The 16,350-nt window shown below is 64.0% G+C and overlaps 6 protein-coding genes across 6 annotated transcripts; all 6 read right to left on the minus strand.

Annotated features, from left to right (window-relative positions):
• Positions 1-81: 81 nt before the first annotated feature.
• LOC306804541 (uncharacterized protein) lies at positions 82-1,687 on the minus strand (the record flags this gene model as incomplete). Its single annotated transcript, XM_079311279.1, has 4 exons — positions 1,671-1,687; positions 1,118-1,285; positions 597-661; positions 82-483 (listed from the first exon to the last, which is right to left on the minus strand). Exons 2-4 carry the CDS (start codon positions 1,233-1,235, stop codon positions 82-84), a joined length of 585 nt encoding a protein of 194 aa, XP_079167405.1. The 5' UTR covers positions 1,236-1,285; positions 1,671-1,687.
• An 884-nt stretch (positions 1,688-2,571) lies between these two features.
• On the minus strand, positions 2,572-5,283 carry LOC306804556 (maestro heat-like repeat-containing protein family member 6). Its single transcript, XM_079311300.1, has 6 exons — positions 4,997-5,283; positions 4,632-4,767; positions 4,216-4,403; positions 3,991-4,128; positions 3,600-3,714; positions 2,572-2,740 (listed from the first exon to the last, which is right to left on the minus strand). The coding sequence occupies exons 1-6, from the start codon at positions 5,134-5,136 to the stop codon at positions 2,603-2,605; spliced, it is 855 nt and encodes a 284-aa protein (XP_079167426.1). The 5' UTR covers positions 5,137-5,283; the 3' UTR covers positions 2,572-2,602.
• A 311-nt stretch (positions 5,284-5,594) lies between these two features.
• Positions 5,595-6,747, minus strand: LOC306804542 (uncharacterized protein; the record flags this gene model as incomplete). Its single annotated transcript, XM_079311280.1, has 3 exons — positions 6,604-6,747; positions 6,110-6,174; positions 5,595-5,996 (listed from the first exon to the last, which is right to left on the minus strand). The coding sequence occupies exons 1-3, from the start codon at positions 6,719-6,721 to the stop codon at positions 5,595-5,597; spliced, it is 585 nt and encodes a 194-aa protein (XP_079167406.1). The 5' UTR covers positions 6,722-6,747.
• Positions 6,748-8,057: 1,310 nt separating this feature from the next.
• LOC306804721 (maestro heat-like repeat-containing protein family member 6) lies at positions 8,058-10,769 on the minus strand. The gene is made up of 6 exons (XM_079311677.1): positions 10,483-10,769; positions 10,118-10,253; positions 9,702-9,889; positions 9,477-9,614; positions 9,086-9,200; positions 8,058-8,226 (listed from the first exon to the last, which is right to left on the minus strand). The coding sequence occupies exons 1-6, from the start codon at positions 10,620-10,622 to the stop codon at positions 8,089-8,091; spliced, it is 855 nt and encodes a 284-aa protein (XP_079167803.1). The 5' UTR covers positions 10,623-10,769; the 3' UTR covers positions 8,058-8,088.
• Positions 10,770-11,080: 311 nt separating this feature from the next.
• Positions 11,081-12,650, minus strand: LOC306804543 (uncharacterized protein; the record flags this gene model as incomplete). The annotated part of the gene is made up of 4 exons (XM_079311281.1): positions 12,634-12,650; positions 12,081-12,248; positions 11,596-11,660; positions 11,081-11,482 (listed from the first exon to the last, which is right to left on the minus strand). The coding sequence occupies exons 2-4, from the start codon at positions 12,196-12,198 to the stop codon at positions 11,081-11,083; spliced, it is 585 nt and encodes a 194-aa protein (XP_079167407.1). The 5' UTR covers positions 12,199-12,248; positions 12,634-12,650.
• Positions 12,651-13,625: 975 nt separating this feature from the next.
• On the minus strand, positions 13,626-16,306 carry LOC306804544 (maestro heat-like repeat-containing protein family member 6; the record flags this gene model as incomplete). Its single annotated transcript, XM_079311282.1, has 6 exons — positions 16,020-16,306; positions 15,655-15,790; positions 15,239-15,426; positions 15,014-15,151; positions 14,623-14,737; positions 13,626-13,763 (listed from the first exon to the last, which is right to left on the minus strand). Exons 1-6 carry the CDS (start codon positions 16,157-16,159, stop codon positions 13,626-13,628), a joined length of 855 nt encoding a protein of 284 aa, XP_079167408.1. The 5' UTR covers positions 16,160-16,306.
• Positions 16,307-16,350: the final 44 nt, after the last annotated feature.

A 16,350-nucleotide genomic window follows, 5' to 3' on the forward strand; every position in this document is an offset into this window, starting at 1 on the left:
AGAAACCCCTTTGTGGCAAGGAGCCTCTTTTGTTCTCTTTTCTCCTTGCTGCAGGGCTCTGGGCTTCCTCCTAGTACTGAGCTAGCCAGAGGGAAGCCCAGATAGCTCTAGCACCAGACGATCCTGGGAGGCCTTCAGCCCTGGCCCCAGGGTGCCTACCTGCTCTGGAGAAAAAACATTTCCCTCTTGCTGGGAAATGTCCAGAGTGGGAGCAGGAGCGGCACTCTGGCTGAGCACGGAGCCCGTATCTGAGCTGCTCCATGCGAGGGTGTCTGTGCTGGCCATGCTCTCGGGGCGGGTCGTGCCAGCCATCGCGCTGCCCTCAGCCGCTGCCATGGCAGAGCCTGCTGCGCATGCAGAGGACTCTGTGCTGGCAGCAGGCTCTGCCTGCAGCTCGCTGGGCCTGCAGTCGGGCTGGGCTGTGCCCTGGCTCGCTGTGGCTCTGGTCTTCCTACGCCGATGGCACAGGAAGCTCCGCAGCAGCTGCAGCAGAACGAAGGGCGGTCAGGGAGGGACGCACCATGGAGCGCTCCCGGCGCGGTGCTGGCCCCAGCAGGGACAGCAGGCCCGGCCCAGGTGGGGATGGCCGCAGGTACCTGCACAGCTCGGCGGAAGCGGCCACGGGCGGGATCCTGCTCCTGTGTCCGGTCCTTCCCTGCATCTGGTACAGAGCGAGTGCAGCCAGAGGTGAGTGGCCCCAGGAGAGGGCAGAGAACACAGCCCAGCCCTGCGCTGCCCGGCCAGGGACAGCCAGCAGGCCAGGGGACAGAGCACGGCCGCTGGGAGAGAAGCCCCGGCCCCTGTGCGTAGGCATGTTCACAGAGGATGGGATGGGAAGGGATGGGATGGGATGGGAAGGGATGGGATGGGATGGGATGGATGGGATGGGATGGGATGGGATGGGATGGATGGGATGGGATGGGATGGGATGGGATGGGATGGGATGGGATGGGAAGGGATGGATGGGATGGGATGGGATGGGATGGGATGGGATGGGATGGGATGGGATGGGATGGCGTGGGATGGCATGGGATGGCATGGGATGGCGTGGGATGGCATGGGATGGGGCCAAGGTGGTTCTGAGCACCAGTCCTGTGGCCCAGGCTCTGCCACTCACCATCCTGCAGGGGTTGCAACTGCTCCGGCTCTTGAGGCAGCTCTGATGGGGCAGCTGCTGGGCCTTTCTTCTTTTTTCCCCGAAGGGTCTTGAACAGGCTGAATACTCTGCCTGCCATCTCGCTGTGTGACCTTGAGGGCTCCTTCGAGACGGATCCCTCAGAAAGGTCTGAGCAGCGAGTGTCGCAGTCGCCACTTGAAGGGGCCTGCGACAGGGAAACCTTTTCAAGGCTGCAGGACAACAAGTCCTGCGCTCTGCTCTCGAGGGCTCCTGCCGCAATGACAGGAGACTCCTCGTGAGCAACTGATGTCAGTGAGTCCCACGGCCTGGCCACGAGGGCACCGGCCGCAGGGATGGCAGATGCCTCAAAAGAGCTCCGAGACACGGAGTGGCGCAGTCTGGCCGCGAGGCCAGCCGCAGGAGTAGTGCTTGGCAAAGCTCCGGTCAGGCACGATCGAGCTGGCTCTGTGAGGTGTTGTCAGAGCTCCGCTCTCTGCGTCCTGTCCCGTCGCGAGCACCAAGCACTCTGGCGTGGCTGCGTCGCTGCCAGCACCTGTGTCAGCGCGTGTCACAAAGGGCCCTTGGACACCCTGTTGCAGTCGGTTCCACGGTCACTGTGCTCCACCGTGTCACAAAGGGCTGCTTGGACACCCTGCCACGGGCCCTGGGGCCGCCCCCAGCCCACCCAAAGTGCCTCGGTGGCTAAGACAGCCCGGGACACACCCAGACCGGCCAAGTGCTCAGGGAAGGACTCTGCACCGTGCCTGGCCCTTGCAGCGAGCTCGCTGGGGGGCCTGGAGCAGGGCAGGCACCAGCCAGCAAGTGGCAAAAGCATCTCGGCCAGGGTTGAAAACACACCAGATAGGGAAGATGGCATTAGTGTGTGCAATAAAGGTGTTTGAATTCAGAGCTCTTTGAAAGTGCTTTGGGGCTCTCAGCTGGGCAGAGATGGTGCGGCTCACACCTGTGCTCAAAGCAGGGGAACACACCCTGCTGCAGGCGCTTGGCTTGGGCTCCGCAGGACCTGGCAGATGCCAAAGCTGTTCTTCACAGCCTTCTCCCTTCCCACAACCTTCTGCTAAGGGCAAGGAGCCTCAAGGAGGCCCTGAAAGGAGTGCAGGGAGCCAAAGGGACACAGCCGCACCTACATCACTGGGGCTCCCGGGGAAGCACGACCTTTAACCTAACGCTGTTGTGCAAGGGGACCTGCAGGACAGGGACCTTTGCAGCCTGTGCTGCTCCTGTTGCTTTCTGTCTGTGCAAAGAGCACAGCCAGAAGAGAACGGCAGCAGGGCCCTGTGTGTGCCAGGGCTCAGGTTTGGCGCGGCTCAGGGCCTAAAGACATGGTGGTAACGTGAACAAAGCAAACTTTATTAAGGCAACGCGAAGCGAAGGGGTGAGCGGGGAGGCAAAACTGGGGATGGGCAGGTATGGGGGGCAGAGGAGAAAGGGAGATGGCAGGAGCTGCTGGAGCTTGCCACAGGCTCAGCTGTTACAATCAAGAGCTGTGCCTGGAGCTCCTGCTGCTCCGGTCTGCTCTTCAGCTGGCCCCGTCTTCAATGGCAAGGAGCGGTCGCCAAAGGACGCTGGCTCTTCTGCCGCTTGGTTCTTGTCCGGCAGCTGCTGCGGAGAGCGCCAGGAGGGAAGGCTCAGCACGGGCTCTGCCCCTCGGCCGGGCCTTCCCTGCGCCCAGTCCCAGCCCGCCGGCCCGCACAGCCCCAAAACTTCCCGGGGTAGAAAGTTTGCGGGCAGCGTCCAGTGCCCGTGGGCACAGAGCCTTACATTCTCAAAGTCTGGCAGGAGTGACCCAGCCAGCTCCGGGGCGGTGGCGCTGAGTATCTTTAGTTCTTCCTCCTGGGGTATATGGGCGAGCGGAGAGAGGGTCATCTCGTCCATCTCTCCACCTGCAGCACCCAGCTGCTCCTCCAGGTGTTGATACAGGCGCCGGATTTCTCCGCTCTGTGTGCAACACAAGGCTCTGCTGTGTAAATCCCACCCGGCTGCCTCAGGGCAGAGGCAGAGGCCTGTCCCGAGGCACTCAGGCGGCTGAAGCGGCAGGCAGGAGAGCTGGGAGCGCTGCCTCAGCTGCCAAATCCCACGCAGGCCCAAGGGGCTGCGTTGCCCAGCCCCACGCTGCCAGCGCAGCATCAGCCACTGCCCCCTTCTCACCAGCGAGGGCTCCTTGCTGAGCATAACGAGGCCTCTGAGCCGCAGCTGCAGCCTGTCCCTGGTGTCGCTCGGCACGTGCCTGGACATGGCCAACAGGGCGCTGTGCCCGTGTTTGCTCATGTCCAGACACTCCAGGACCTGAAAGGCACAGGGCAGTGACAGGGACCCGGCCGGCAGCAGCGCGGAACCGCCTGGGGCCGGGGCCGGGCCCGGGCAGCAGCAGCGGGCGCGCACCGTGCCAGGCGGCTGCGGCTCCCAGAGGCCGGAGAGCTGGGAGGCAGCTCAGCCAGGCAGCGCTGGCCCTCAGGCTCACCTCCACCAAGAACGCCAGGGCCGGCAGGTCCCAGCGTGGCTGGCCCCAGATGGGCAGGCTCAGCAGGTGCGTGGCGATGCAGGGGCACAGGGGGCTCAGGCCATGGCGCATCTCCCTGGCAGGGGGACAAAGGCACCAAGGCCCTGAGCCGGGCAGGCAAACCTCGGCCAGGACTGACTCGCAGAGCTGTGTGGTCTTTGCCCAGCACCCTGCGAGGGTATTTGGGCCCTGGGGGAGGCGGCTGCTCCTGGGCCCCCTCCTCTCCCAGCCTTTTCCAGGCAGCTCGGCCCTCCCTCGGTGCCAAGGCCCTCTGGCCCGCAAGCACGGGGACTGTGTGGGGCACTCCGGGCACAGGGCACCAATTCTGGCAGCACGCAGAAGGGGGTCTCACCTGGCCAGCAGCCCCACTGCGTAGTGCTGGGTGTGGGCACAAAGCAGGGTGTCCCAGACGTGCCTGTCCTCCAGAGCCGCCAGCATTTTGTCGCCGCCCAGTCGGCAGAGCAGAGCCTTCATTGTCTGCACTGCAAACCTGTGTGCAGAGCAAAGCAAAGCCCAGGTCACGCTGGGAGCTCTGGCCCTGGCCACAAGGGCGTGGGAAGGACAGGGCGACTGGCACCTTCTGGGGCTGCTGGGAAGGTGGTGCTCCTCCCGGCACGCTGCCCACACGTTCTCAAGGGCCTGGGGCATCTGCTCTGTGCTGCTGACAATTCGGAAGAGCAGAGCCACGAACAGGCGGGCCGAATGGAGGAACATTGCTACGTACCACTCGGGCGCGTGGGCAGTCACCCACAGCACCACAGTTGCCTGCAAAAGACAAAGCAGCCCGAGGCAGCGCTCAGTGCCCAGGTGTCCGTGTGGCAGGGCCCCAGGGGAGACGCAGGGGGAGCAGCCGGCCTGCTGCCCCTGAGCCTGTCCCTAGGCCAGCTTCCAGCCAGCGCCCAAGGCTGGGAGCCGCAAGGCGCTGGGCAGAGCACGGAGAGCTGCTGGAGAGGGCACCTGGAGGGTGAGCAAAGGCCAGTGGCAGAAACTCACAGCCAGGGCAAAGACGGCCTCGTTGTCCTCTCTGGAGAAGAAGATGCTGGACTCCATCACAGAGAGCAGCGCTGCAAGCACCTCCTGCACCACCTGTACCGACGAGCCGATGGTTCTCCACATCAGGGTGGCGGCTCTGTGGGAACAGAGCAGTGCATCAGTAGCAGCCCCGTGCAGCTGAGTGGGGCCAGGTGACAGAGCCCCGGAGCCCTGAGGGGCAGGGAGGGAGCATGGCAGCAGGCTCAGCAAACAGGGGGGCCCGAGGGCCCCGGAGCTCTGTGCCTGACCCCACTGCACAGGCCGTGCAGGGCGATGGCCCCAGAGGCTGGTGAGCCCTGAGCTGCCAAGGCACTTTGGCCCCGTACCCGTCACACGATGGGGCACAGCACAGGAGACCCATCACCACGTGGAAAGGGTGTTCTTCCGCCACTGTCACGAGGACATTTTGCAGCCCGGCATCCACCGTGACGCAGCCCATGAGACGCTGGTGAATGTCTCTCAGCATGGCTGGCACCTGGAGGGGGCACAAAAAGGACTTGGAGTGCTGTGCACGGCAGCGAGGCCCCCAGCTTCCCCCAAGAAGCTCTTGCCTTCCCACCGCACTGAGCTGGCCTCAGAGGCTGGGGGGGCACAGGGCACGTGGCTTGAGGGGCCACACTGCTGCATTGCATTCACTTGGTTTGTGTAGCACTGAGAATGGTATCTCCCTGACTTCCCCTAGAGCCTGTCTTGTGGTTCAGTCCTTTCCCCTCCCCTTTCCCCTCCGCCCTAAGCTGACTGGCTGGGATCTGGTTTCCCTCCGCCCCTGGCGGGGGGTTTAAAGATTACAGCCGGGCATTTCTATTTCCTCCTTCTCCCTGGAAGCCATCCGGAAGAAAGGTAAGAAACCCCTTTGTGGCAAGGAGCCTCTTTTGTTCTCTTTTCTCCTTGCTGCAGGGCTCTGGGCTTCCTCCTAGTACTGAGCTAGCCAGAGGGAAGCCCAGATAGCTCTAGCACCAGACGATCCTGGGAGGCCTTCAGCCCTGGCCCCAGGGTGCCTACCTGCTCTGGAGAAAAAACATTTCCCTCTTGCTGGGAAATGTCCAGAGTGGGAGCAGGAGCGGCACTCTGGCTGAGCACGGAGCCCGTATCTGAGCTGCTCCATGCGAGGGTGTCTGTGCTGGCCATGCTCTCGGGGCGGGTCGTGCCAGCCATCGCGCTGCCCTCAGCCGCTGCCATGGCAGAGCCTGCTGCGCATGCAGAGGACTCTGTGCTGGCAGCAGGCTCTGCCTGCAGCTCGCTGGGCCTGCAGTCGGGCTGGGCTGTGCCCTGGCTCGCTGTGGCTCTGGTCTTCCTACGCCGATGGCACAGGAAGCTCCGCAGCAGCTGCAGCAGAACGAAGGGCGGTAAGGGAGGGACGCACCATGGAGCGCTCCCGGCGCGGTGCTGGCCCCAGCAGGGACAGCAGGCCCGGCCCAGGTGGGGATGGCCGCAGGTACCTGCACAGCTCGGCGGAAGCGGCCACGGGCGGGATCCTGCTCCTGTGTCCGGTCCTTCCCTGCATCTGGTACAGAGCGAGTGCAGCCAGAGGTGAGTGGCCCCAGGAGAGGGCAGAGAACACAGCCCAGCCCTGCGCTGCCCGGCCAGGGACAGCCAGCAGGCCAGGGGACAGAGCACGGCCGCTGGGAGAGAAGCCCCGGCCCCTGTGCGTAGGCATGTTCACAGAGGATGGGATGGGAAGGGATGGGATGGGATGGGATGGGATGGGATGGGATGGGATGGGATGGGATGGGATGGGATGGGATGGGATGGGATGGGATGGGATGGGATGGGATGGGATGAAATGAAATGGGATGGGATGGGATGGGATGGGATGGGATGGGATGGGATGGGATGGGATGGGATGGGATGAGATGGCGTGGGATGGCATGGGATGGGATGGGGCCAAGGTGATTCTGAGCACCAGTCCTGTGGCCCAGGCTCTGCCACTCACCATCCTGCAGGGGTTGCAACTGCTCCGGCTCTTGAGGCAGCTCTGATGGGGCAGCTGCTGGGCCTTTCTTCTTTTTTCCCCGAAGGGTCTTGAACAGGCTGAATACTCTGCCTGCCATCTCGCTGTGTGACCTTGAGGGCTCCTTCGAGATGGATCCCTCAGAAAGGTCTGAGCAGCGAGTGTCGCAGTCGCCACTTGAAGGGGCCTGCGACAGGGAAACCTTTTCAAGGCTGCAGGACAACAAGTCCTGCGCTCTGCTCTCGAGGGCTCCTGCCGCAATGACAGGAGACTCCTCGTGAGCAACTGATGTCAGTGAGTCCCACGGCCTGGCCACGAGGGCACCGGCCGCAGGGATGGCAGATGCCTCAAGAGATCTCCGAGACACGGAGTGGCACAGTCTGGCCGCGAGGCCAGCCGCAGGAGTAGTGCTTGGCAAAGCTCCGGTCAGGCACGATCGAGCTGGCTCTGTGAGGTGTCGTCAGAGCTCCGCTCTCTGCGTCCTGTCCCGTCGCGAGCACCAAGCACTCTGGCGTGGCTGCGTCGCTGCCAGCACCTGTGTCAGCGCGTGTCACAAAGGGCCCTTGGACACCCTGTTGCAGTCGGTTCCACGGTCACTGTGCTCCACCGTGTCACAAAGGGCTGCTTGGACACCCTGCCACGGGCCCTGGGGCCGCCCCCAGCCCCCCCAAAGTGCCTCGGTGGCTAAGACAGCCCGGGACACACCCAGACCGGCCAAGTGCTCAGGGAAGGACTCTGCACCGTGCCTGGCCCTTGCAGCGAGCTCGCTGGGGGGCCTGGAGCAGGGCAGGCACCAGCCAGCAAGTGGCAAAAGCATCTCGGCCAGGGTTGAAAACACACCAGATAGGGAAGATGGCATTAGTGTGTGCAATAAAGGTGTTTGAATTCAGAGCTCTTTGAAAGTGCTTTGGGGCTCTCAGCTGGGCAGAGATGGTGCGGCTCACACCTGTGCTCAAAGCAGGGGAACACACCCTGCTGCAGGCGCTTGGCTTGGGCTCCGCAGGACCTGGCAGATGCCAAAGCTGTTCTTCACAGCCTTCTCCCTTCCCACAACCTTCTGCTAAGGGCAAGGAGCCTCAAGGAGGCCCTGAAAGGAGTGCAGGGAGCCAAAGGGACACAGCCGCACCTACATCACTGGGGCTCCCGGGGAAGCACGACCTTTAACCTAACGCTGTTGTGCAAGGGGACCTGCAGGACAGGGACCTTTGCAGCCTGTGCTGCTCCTGTTGCTTTCTGTCTGTGCAAAGAGCACAGCCAGAAGAGAATGGCAGCAGGGCCCTGTGTGTGCCAGGGCTCAGGTTTGGCGCGGCTCAGGGCCTAAAGACATGGTGGTAACGTGAACAAAGCAAACTTTATTAAGGCAACGCGAAGCGAAGGGGTGAGCGGGGAGGCAAAACTGGGGATGGGCAGGTATGGGAGGCAGAGGAGAAAGGGAGATGGCAGGAGCTGCTGGAGCTTGCCACAGGCTCAGCTGTTACAATCAAGAGCTGTGCCTGGAGCTCCTGCTGCTCCGGTCTGCTCTTCAGCTGGCCCCGTCTTCAATGGCAAGGAGCGGTCGCCAAAGGACGCTGGCTCTTCTGCCGCTTGGTTCTTGTCCGGCAGCTGCTGCGGAGAGCGCCAGGAGGGAAGGCTCAGCACGGGCTCTGCCCCTCGGCCGGGCCTTCCCTGCGCCCAGTCCCAGCCCGCCGGCCCGCACAGCCCCAAAACTTCCCGGGGTAGAAAGTTTGCGGGCAGCGTCCAGTGCCCGTGGGCACAGAGCCTTACATTCTCAAAGTCTGGCAGGAGTGACCCAGCCAGCTCCGGGGCGGTGGCGCTGAGTATCTTTAGTTCTTCCTCCTGGGGTATATGGGCGAGCGGAGAGAGGGTCATCTCGTCCATCTCTCCACCTGCAGCACCCAGCTGCTCCTCCAGGTGTTGATACAGGCGCCGGATTTCTCCGCTCTGTGTGCAACACAAGGCTCTGCTGTGTAAATCCCACCCGGCTGCCTCAGGGCAGAGGCAGAGGCCTGTCCCGAGGCACTCAGGCGGCTGAAGCGGCAGGCAGGAGAGCTGGGAGCGCTGCCTCAGCTGCCAAATCCCACGCAGGCCCAAGGGGCTGCGTTGCCCAGCCCCACGCTGCCAGCGCAGCATCAGCCACTGCCCCCTTCTCACCAGCGAGGGCTCCTTGCTGAGCATAACGAGGCCTCTGAGCCGCAGCTGCAGCCTGTCCCTGGTGTCGCTCGGCACGTGCCTGGACATGGCCAACAGGGCGCTGTGCCCGTGTTTGCTCATGTCCAGACACTCCAGGACCTGAAAGGCACAGGGCAGTGACAGGGACCCGGCCGGCAGCAGCGCGGAACCGCCTGGGGCCGGGGCCGGGCCCGGGCAGCAGCAGCGGGCGCGCACCGTGCCAGGCGGCTGCGGCTCCCAGAGGCCGGAGAGCTGGGAGGCAGCTCAGCCAGGCAGCGCTGGCCCTCAGGCTCACCTCCACCAAGAACGCCAGGGCCGGCAGGTCCCAGCGTGGCTGGCCCCAGATGGGCAGGCTCAGCAGGTGCGTGGCGATGCAGGGGCACAGGGGGCTCAGGCCATGGCGCATCTCCCTGGCAGGGGGACAAAGGCACCAAGGCCCTGAGCCGGGCAGGCAAACCTCTGCCAGGACTGACTCGCAGAGCTGTGTGGTCTTTGCCCAGCACCCTGCGAGGGTATTTGGGCCCTGGGGGAGGCGGCTGCTCCTGGGCCCCCTCCTCTCCCAGCCTTTTCCAGGCAGCTCGGCCCTCCCTCGGTGCCAAGGCCCTCTGGCCCGCAAGCACGGGGACTGTGTGGGGCACTCCGGGCACAGGGCACCAATTCTGGCAGCACGCAGAAGGGGGTCTCACCTGGCCAGCAGCCCCACTGCGTAGTGCTGGGTGTGGGCACAAAGCAGGGTGTCCCAGACGTGCCTGTCCTCCAGAGCCGCCAGCATTTTGTCGCCGCCCAGTCGGCAGAGCAGAGCCTTCATTGTCTGCACTGCAAACCTGTGTGCAGAGCAAAGCAAAGCCCAGGTCACGCTGGGAGCTCTGGCCCTGGCCACAAGGGCGTGGGAAGGACAGGGCGACTGGCACCTTCTGGGGCTGCTGGGAAGGTGGTGCTCCTCCCGGCACGCTGCCCACACGTTCTCAAGGGCCTGGGGCATCTGCTCTGTGCTGCTGACAATTCGGAAGAGCAGAGCCACGAACAGGCGGGCCGAATGGAGGAGCATTGCTACGTACCACTCGGGCGCGTGGGCAGTCACCCACAGCACCACAGTTGCCTGCAAAAGACAAAGCAGCCCGAGGCAGCGCTCAGTGCCCAGGTGTCCGTGTGGCAGGGCCCCAGGGGAGACGCAGGGGGAGCAGCCGGCCTGCTGCCCCTGAGCCTGTCCCTAGGCCAGCTTCCAGCCAGCGCCCGAGGCTGGGAGCCGCAAGGCGCTGGGCAGAGCACGGAGAGCTGCTGGAGAGGGCACCTGGAGGGTGAGCAAAGGCCAGTGGCAGAAACTCACAGCCAGGGCAAAGACGGCCTCGTTGTCCTCTCTGGAGAAGAAGATGCTGGACTCCATCACAGAGAGCAGCGCTGCAAGCACCTCCTGCACCACCTGTACCGACGAGCCGATGGTTCTCCACATCAGGGTGGCGGCTCTGTGGGAACAGAGCTGTGCATCAGTAGCAGCCCCGTGCAGCTGAGTGGGGCCAGGTGACAGAGCCCCGGAGCCCTGAGGGGCAGGGAGGGAGCATGGCAGCAGGCTCAGCAAACAGGGGGGCCCGAGGGCCCCGGAGCTCTGTGCCTGACCCCACTGCACAGGCCGTGCAGGGCGATGGCCCCAGAGGCTGGTGAGCCCTGAGCTGCCAAGGCACTTTGGCCCCGTACCCGTCACACGATGGGGCACAGCACAGGAGACCCATCACCACGTGGAAAGGGTGTTCTTCCGCCACTGTCACGAGGACATTTTGCAGCCCGGCATCCACCGTGACGCAGCCCATGAGACGCTGGTGAATGTCTCTCAGCATGGCTGGCACCTGGAGGGGGCACAAAAAGGACTTGGAGTGCTGTGCACGGCAGCGAGGCCCCCAGCTTCCCCCAAGAAGCTCTTGCCTTCCCACCGCACTGAGCTGGCCTCAGAGGCTGGGGGGGCACAGGGCACGTGGCTTGAGGGGCCACACTGCTGCATTGCATTCACTTGGTTTGTGTAGCACTGAGAATGGTATCTCCCTGACTTCCCCTAGAGCCTGTCTTGTGGTTCAGTCCTTTCCCCTCCCCTTTCCCCTCCGCCCTAAGCTGACTGGCTGGGATCTGGTTTCCCTCCGCCCCTGGCGGGGGGTTTAAAGATTACAGCCGGGCATTTCTATTTCCTCCTTCTCCCTGGAAGCCATCCGGAAGAAAGGTAAGAAACCCCTTTGTGGCAAGGAGCCTCTTTTGTTCTCTTTTCTCCTTGCTGCAGGGCTCTGGGCTTCCTCCTAGTACTGAGCTAGCCAGAGGGAAGCCCAGATAGCTCTAGCACCAGACGATCCTGGGAGGCCTTCAGCCCTGGCCCCAGGGTGCCTACCTGCTCTGGAGAAAAAACATTTCCCTCTTGCTGGGAAATGTCCAGAGTGGGAGCAGGAGCGGCACTCTGGCTGAGCACGGAGCCCGTATCTGAGCTGCTCCATGCGAGGGTGTCTGTGCTGGCCATGCTCTCGGGGCGGGTCGTGCCAGCCATCGCGCTGCCCTCAGCCGCTGCCATGGCAGAGCCTGCTGCGCATGCAGAGGACTCTGTGCTGGCAGCAGGCTCTGCCTGCAGCTCGCTGGGCCTGCAGTCGGGCTGCGCTGTGCCCTGGCTCGCTGTGGCTCTGGTCTTCCTACGCCGATGGCACAGGAAGCTCCGCAGCAGCTGCAGCAGAACGAAGGGCGGTCAGGGAGGGACGCACCATGGAGCGCTCCCGGCGCGGTGCTGGCCCCAGCAGGGACAGCAGGCCCGGCCCAGGTGGGGATGGCCGCAGGTACCTGCACAGCTCGGCGGAAGCGGCCACGGGCGGGATCCTGCTCCTGTGTCCGGTCCTTCCCTGCATCTGGTACAGAGCGAGTGCAGCCAGAGGTGAGTGGCCCCAGGAGAGGGCAGAGAACACAGCCCAGCCCTGCGCTGCCCAGCCAGGGACAGCCAGCAGGCCAGGGGACAGAGCACGGCCGCTGGGAGAGAAGCCCCGGCCCCTGTGCGTAGGCATGTTCACAGAGGATGGGATGGGAAAGGATGGGATGGGATGGGAAGGGATGGGATGGGATGGGATGGGATGGGATGGGATGGGATGGGATGGGATGGGATGGGATGGATGGGATGGGATGGATGGGATGGGATGGGATGGGATGGGATGGGATGGGATGGGATGGGATGGGATGGGATGGATGGGATGGGATGGATGGCGTGGGATGGCATGGGATGGGGCCAAGGTGGTTCTGAGCACCAGTCCTGTGGCCCAGGCTCTGCCACTCACCATCCTGCAGGGGTTGCAACTGCTCCGGCTCTTGAGGCAGCTCTGATGGGGCAGCTGCTGGGCCTTTCTTCTTTTTTCCCCGAAGGGTCTTGAACAGGCTGAATACTCTGCCTGCCATCTCGCTGTGTGACCTTGAGGGCTCCTTCGAGACGGATCCCTCAGAAAGGTCTGAGCAGCGAGTGTCGCAGTCGCCACTTGAAGGGGCCTGCGACAGGGAAACCTTTTCAAGGCTGCAGGACAACAAGTCCTGCGCTCTGCTCTCGAGGGCTCCTGCCGCAATGACAGGAGACTCCTCGTGAGCAACTGATGTCAGTGAGTCCCACGGCCTGGCCACGAGGGCACCGGCCGCAGGGATGGCAGATGCCTCAAAAGAGCTCCGAGACACGGAGTGGCGCAGTCTGGCCGCGAGGCCAGCCGCAGGAGTAGTGCTTGGCAAAGCTCCGGTCAGGCACGATCGAGCTGGCTCTGTGAGGTGTTGTCAGAGCTCCGCTCTCTGCGTCCTGTTCCGTCGCGAGCACCAAGCACTCTGGCGTGGCTGCGTCGCTGCCAGCACCTGTGTCAGCGCGTGTCACAAAGGGCCCTTGGACACCCTGTTGCACTCGGTTCCACGGTCACTGTGCTCCACCGTGTCACAAAGGGCCCTTGGACACCCTGTTGCACTCGGTTCCACGGTCACTGTGCTCCACCGTGTCACAAAGGGCTGCTTGGACACCCTGCCACGGGCCCTGGGGCCGCCCCCAGCCCACCCAAAGTGCCTCGGTGGCTAAGACAGCCCGGGACACACCCAGACCGGCCAAGTGCTCAGGGAAGGACTCTGCACCGTGCCTGGCCCTTGCAGCGAGCTCGCTGGGGGGCCTGGAGCAGGGCAGGCACCAGCCAGCAAGTGGCAAAAGCATCTCGGCCAGGGTTAAAACACACCAGATAGGGAAGATGGCATTAGTGTGTGCAATAAAGGTGTTTGAATTCAGAGCTCTTTGAAAGTGCTTTGGGGCTCTCAGCTGGGCAGAGATGGTGCGGCTCACACCTGTGCTCAAAGCAGGGGAACACACCCTGCTGCAGGCGCTTGGCTTGGGCTCCGCAGGACCTGGCAGATGCCAAAGCTGTTCTTCACAGCCTTCTCCCTTCCCACAACCTTCTGCTAAGGGCAAGGAGCCTCAAGGAGGCCCTGAAAGGAGTGCAGGGAGCCAAAGGGACACAGCCGCACCTACATCACTGGGGCTCCCGGGGAAGCACGACCTTTAACCTAACGCTGTTGTGCAAGGGGACCTGCAGGACAGGGACCTTTGCAGCCTGTGCTGCTCCTGTTGCTTTCTGTCTGTGCAAAGAGCACAGCCAGAAGAGAACGGCAGCAGGGCCCTGTGTGTGCCAGGGCTCAGGTTTGGCGCGGCTCAGGGCCTAAAGACATGGTGGTAACGTGAACAAAGCAAACTTTATTAAGGCAACGCGAAGCGAAGGGGTGAGCGGGGAGGCAAAACTGGGGATGGGCAGGTATGGGGGGCAGAGGAGAAAGGGAGATGGCAGGAGCTGCTGGAGCTTGCCACAGGCTCAGCTGTTACAATCCAGAGCTGTGCCTGGAGCTCCTGCTGCTCCGGTCTGCTCTTCAGCTGGCCCCGTCTTCAATGGCAAGGAGCGGTCGCCAAAGGACGCTGGCTCTTCTGCCGCTTGGTTCTTGTCCGGCAGCTGCTGCGGAGAGCGCCAGGAGGGAAGGCTCAGCACGGGCTCTGCCCCTCGGCCGGGCCTTCCCTGCGCCCAGTCCCAGCCCGCCGGCCCGCACAGCCCCAAAACTTCCCGGGGTAGAAAGTTTGCGGGCAGCGTCCAGTGCCCGTGGGCACAGAGCCTTACATTCTCAAAGTCTGGCAGGAGTGACCCAGCCAGCTCCGGGGCGGTGGCGCTGAGTATCTTTAGTTCTTCCTCCTGGGGTATATGGGCGAGCGGAGAGAGGGTCATCTCGTCCATCTCTCCACCTGCAGCACCCAGCTGCTCCTCCAGGTGTTGATACAGGCGCCGGATTTCTCCGCTCTGTGTGCAACACAAGGCTCTGCTGTGTAAATCCCACCCGGCTGCCTCAGGGCAGAGGCAGAGGCCTGTCCCGAGGCACTCAGGCGGCTGAAGCGGCAGGCAGGAGAGCTGGGAGCGCTGCCTCAGCTGCCAAATCCCACGCAGGCCCAAGGGGCTGCGTTGCCCAGCCCCACGCTGCCAGCGCAGCATCAGCCACTGCCCCCTTCTCACCAGCGAGGGCTCCTTGCTGAGCATAACGAGGCCTCTGAGCCGCAGCTGCAGCCTGTCCCTGGTGTCGCTCGGCACGTGCCTGGACATGGCCAACAGGGCGCTGTGCCCGTGTTTGCTCATGTCCAGACACTCCAGGACCTGAAAGGCACAGGGCAGTGACAGGGACCCGGCCGGCAGCAGCGCGGAACCGCCTGGGGCCGGGGCCGGGCCCGGGCAGCAGCAGCGGGCGCGCACCGTGCCAGGCGGCTGCGGCTCCCAGAGGCCGGAGAGCTGGGAGGCAGCTCAGCCAGGCAGCGCTGGCCCTCAGGCTCACCTCCACCAAGAACGCCAGGGCCGGCAGGTCCCAGCGTGGCTGGCCCCAGATGGGCAGGCTCAGCAGGTGCGTGGCGATGCAGGGGCACAGGGGGCTCAGGCCATGGCGCATCTCCCTGGCAGGGGGACAAAGGCACCAAGGCCCTGAGCCGGGCAGGCAAACCTCTGCCAGGACTGACTCGCAGAGCTGTGTGGTCTTTGCCCAGCACCCTGCGAGGGTATTTGGGCCCTGGGGGAGGCGGCTGCTCCTGGGCCCCCTCCTCTCCCAGCCTTTTCCAGGCAGCTCGGCCCTCCCTCGGTGCCAAGGCCCTCTGGCCCGCAAGCACGGGGACTGTGTGGGGCACTCCGGGCACAGGGCACCAATTCTGGCAGCACGCAGAAGGGGGTCTCACCTGGCCAGCAGCCCCACTGCGTAGTGCTGGGTGTGGGCACAAAGCAGGGTGTCCCAGACGTGCCTGTCCTCCAGAGCCGCCAGCATTTTGTCGCCGCCCAGTCGGCAGAGCAGAGCCTTCATTGTCTGCACTGCAAACCTGTGTGCAGAGCAAAGCAAAGCCCAGGTCACGCTGGGAGCTCTGGCCCTGGCCACAAGGGCGTGGGAAGGACAGGGCGACTGGCACCTTCTGGGGCTGCTGGGAAGGTGGTGCTCCTCCCGGCACGCTGCCCACACGTTCTCAAGGGCCTGGGGCATCTGCTCTGTGCTGCTGACAATTCGGAAGAGCAGAGCCACGAACAGGCGGGCCGAATGGAGGAGCATTGCTACGTACCACTCGGGCGCGTGGGCAGTCACCCACAGCACCACAGTTGCCTGCAAAAGACAAAGCAGCCCGAGGCAGCGCTCAGTGCCCAGGTGTCCGTGTGGCAGGGCCCCAGGGGAGACGCAGGGGGAGCAGCCGGCCTGCTGCCCCTGAGCCTGTCCCTAGGCCAGCTTCCAGCCAGCGCCCGAGGCTGGGAGCCGCAAGGCGCTGGGCAGAGCACGGAGAGCTGCTGGAGAGGGCACCTGGAGGGTGAGCAAAGGCCAGTGGCAGAAACTCACAGCCAGGGCAAAGACGGCCTCGTTGTCCTCTCTGGAGAAGAAGATGCTGGACTCCATCACAGAGAGCAGCGCTGCAAGCACCTCCTGCACCACCTGTACCGACGAGCCGATGGTTCTCCACATCAGGGTGGCGGCTCTGTGGGAACAGAGCTGTGCATCAGTAGCAGCCCCGTGCAGCTGAGTGGGGCCAGGTGACAGAGCCCCGGAGCCCTGAGGGGCAGGGAGGGAGCATGGCAGCAGGCTCAGCAAACAGGGGGGCCCGAGGGCCCCGGAGCTCTGTGCCTGACCCCACTGCACAGGCCGTGCAGGGCGATGGCCCCAGAGGCTGGTGAGCCCTGAGCTGCCAAGGCACTTTGGCCCCGTACCCGTCACACGATGGGGCACAGCACAGGAGACCCATCACCACGTGGAAAGGGTGTTCTTCCGCCACTGTCACGAGGACATTTTGCAGCCCGGCATCCACCGTGACGCAGCCCATGAGACGCTGGTGAATGTCTCTCAGCATGGCTGGCACCTGGAGGGGGCACAAAAAGGACTTGGAGTGCTGTGCACGGCAGCGAGGCCCCCAGCTTCCCCCAAGAAGCTCTTGCCTTCCCACCGCACTGAGCTGGCCTCAGAGGCTGGGGGGGCACAGGGCACGTGGCTTGAGGGGCCACACTGCTGCATTGCATTCACTTGGTTTGTGTAGCACTGAGA

This window comes from Erithacus rubecula (assembly GCF_903797595.1).
Source record: "Erithacus rubecula genome assembly, chromosome: 8".
In the NCBI taxonomy this organism is placed as follows: domain Eukaryota; kingdom Metazoa; phylum Chordata; class Aves; order Passeriformes; family Muscicapidae; genus Erithacus; species Erithacus rubecula.

Coding starts and splice junctions, on each gene's coding strand:
- LOC306804556 (XM_079311300.1), bottom strand. CDS start 5,136: ATGCTGAGAGACATTCACCAGCGTCTCATGGGCTGCGTCACGGTGGAT. Junction 4,129..4,215: donor CTTCCCAGCAGCCCCAGAAG/GTGCCAGTCGCC, acceptor CTCTGCACACAG/GTTTGCAGTGCAGACAATGA. Junction 2,741..3,599: donor CCCTGGCGTTCTTGGTGGAG/GTGAGCCTGAGG, acceptor CGCTCTCCGCAG/CAGCTGCCGGACAAGAACCA.
- LOC306804721 (XM_079311677.1), bottom strand. CDS start 10,622: ATGCTGAGAGACATTCACCAGCGTCTCATGGGCTGCGTCACGGTGGAT. Junction 10,254..10,482: donor TGTGCCCCATCGTGTGACGG/GTACGGGGCCAA, acceptor CTGTTCCCACAG/AGCCGCCACCCTGATGTGGA. Junction 9,615..9,701: donor CTTCCCAGCAGCCCCAGAAG/GTGCCAGTCGCC, acceptor CTCTGCACACAG/GTTTGCAGTGCAGACAATGA.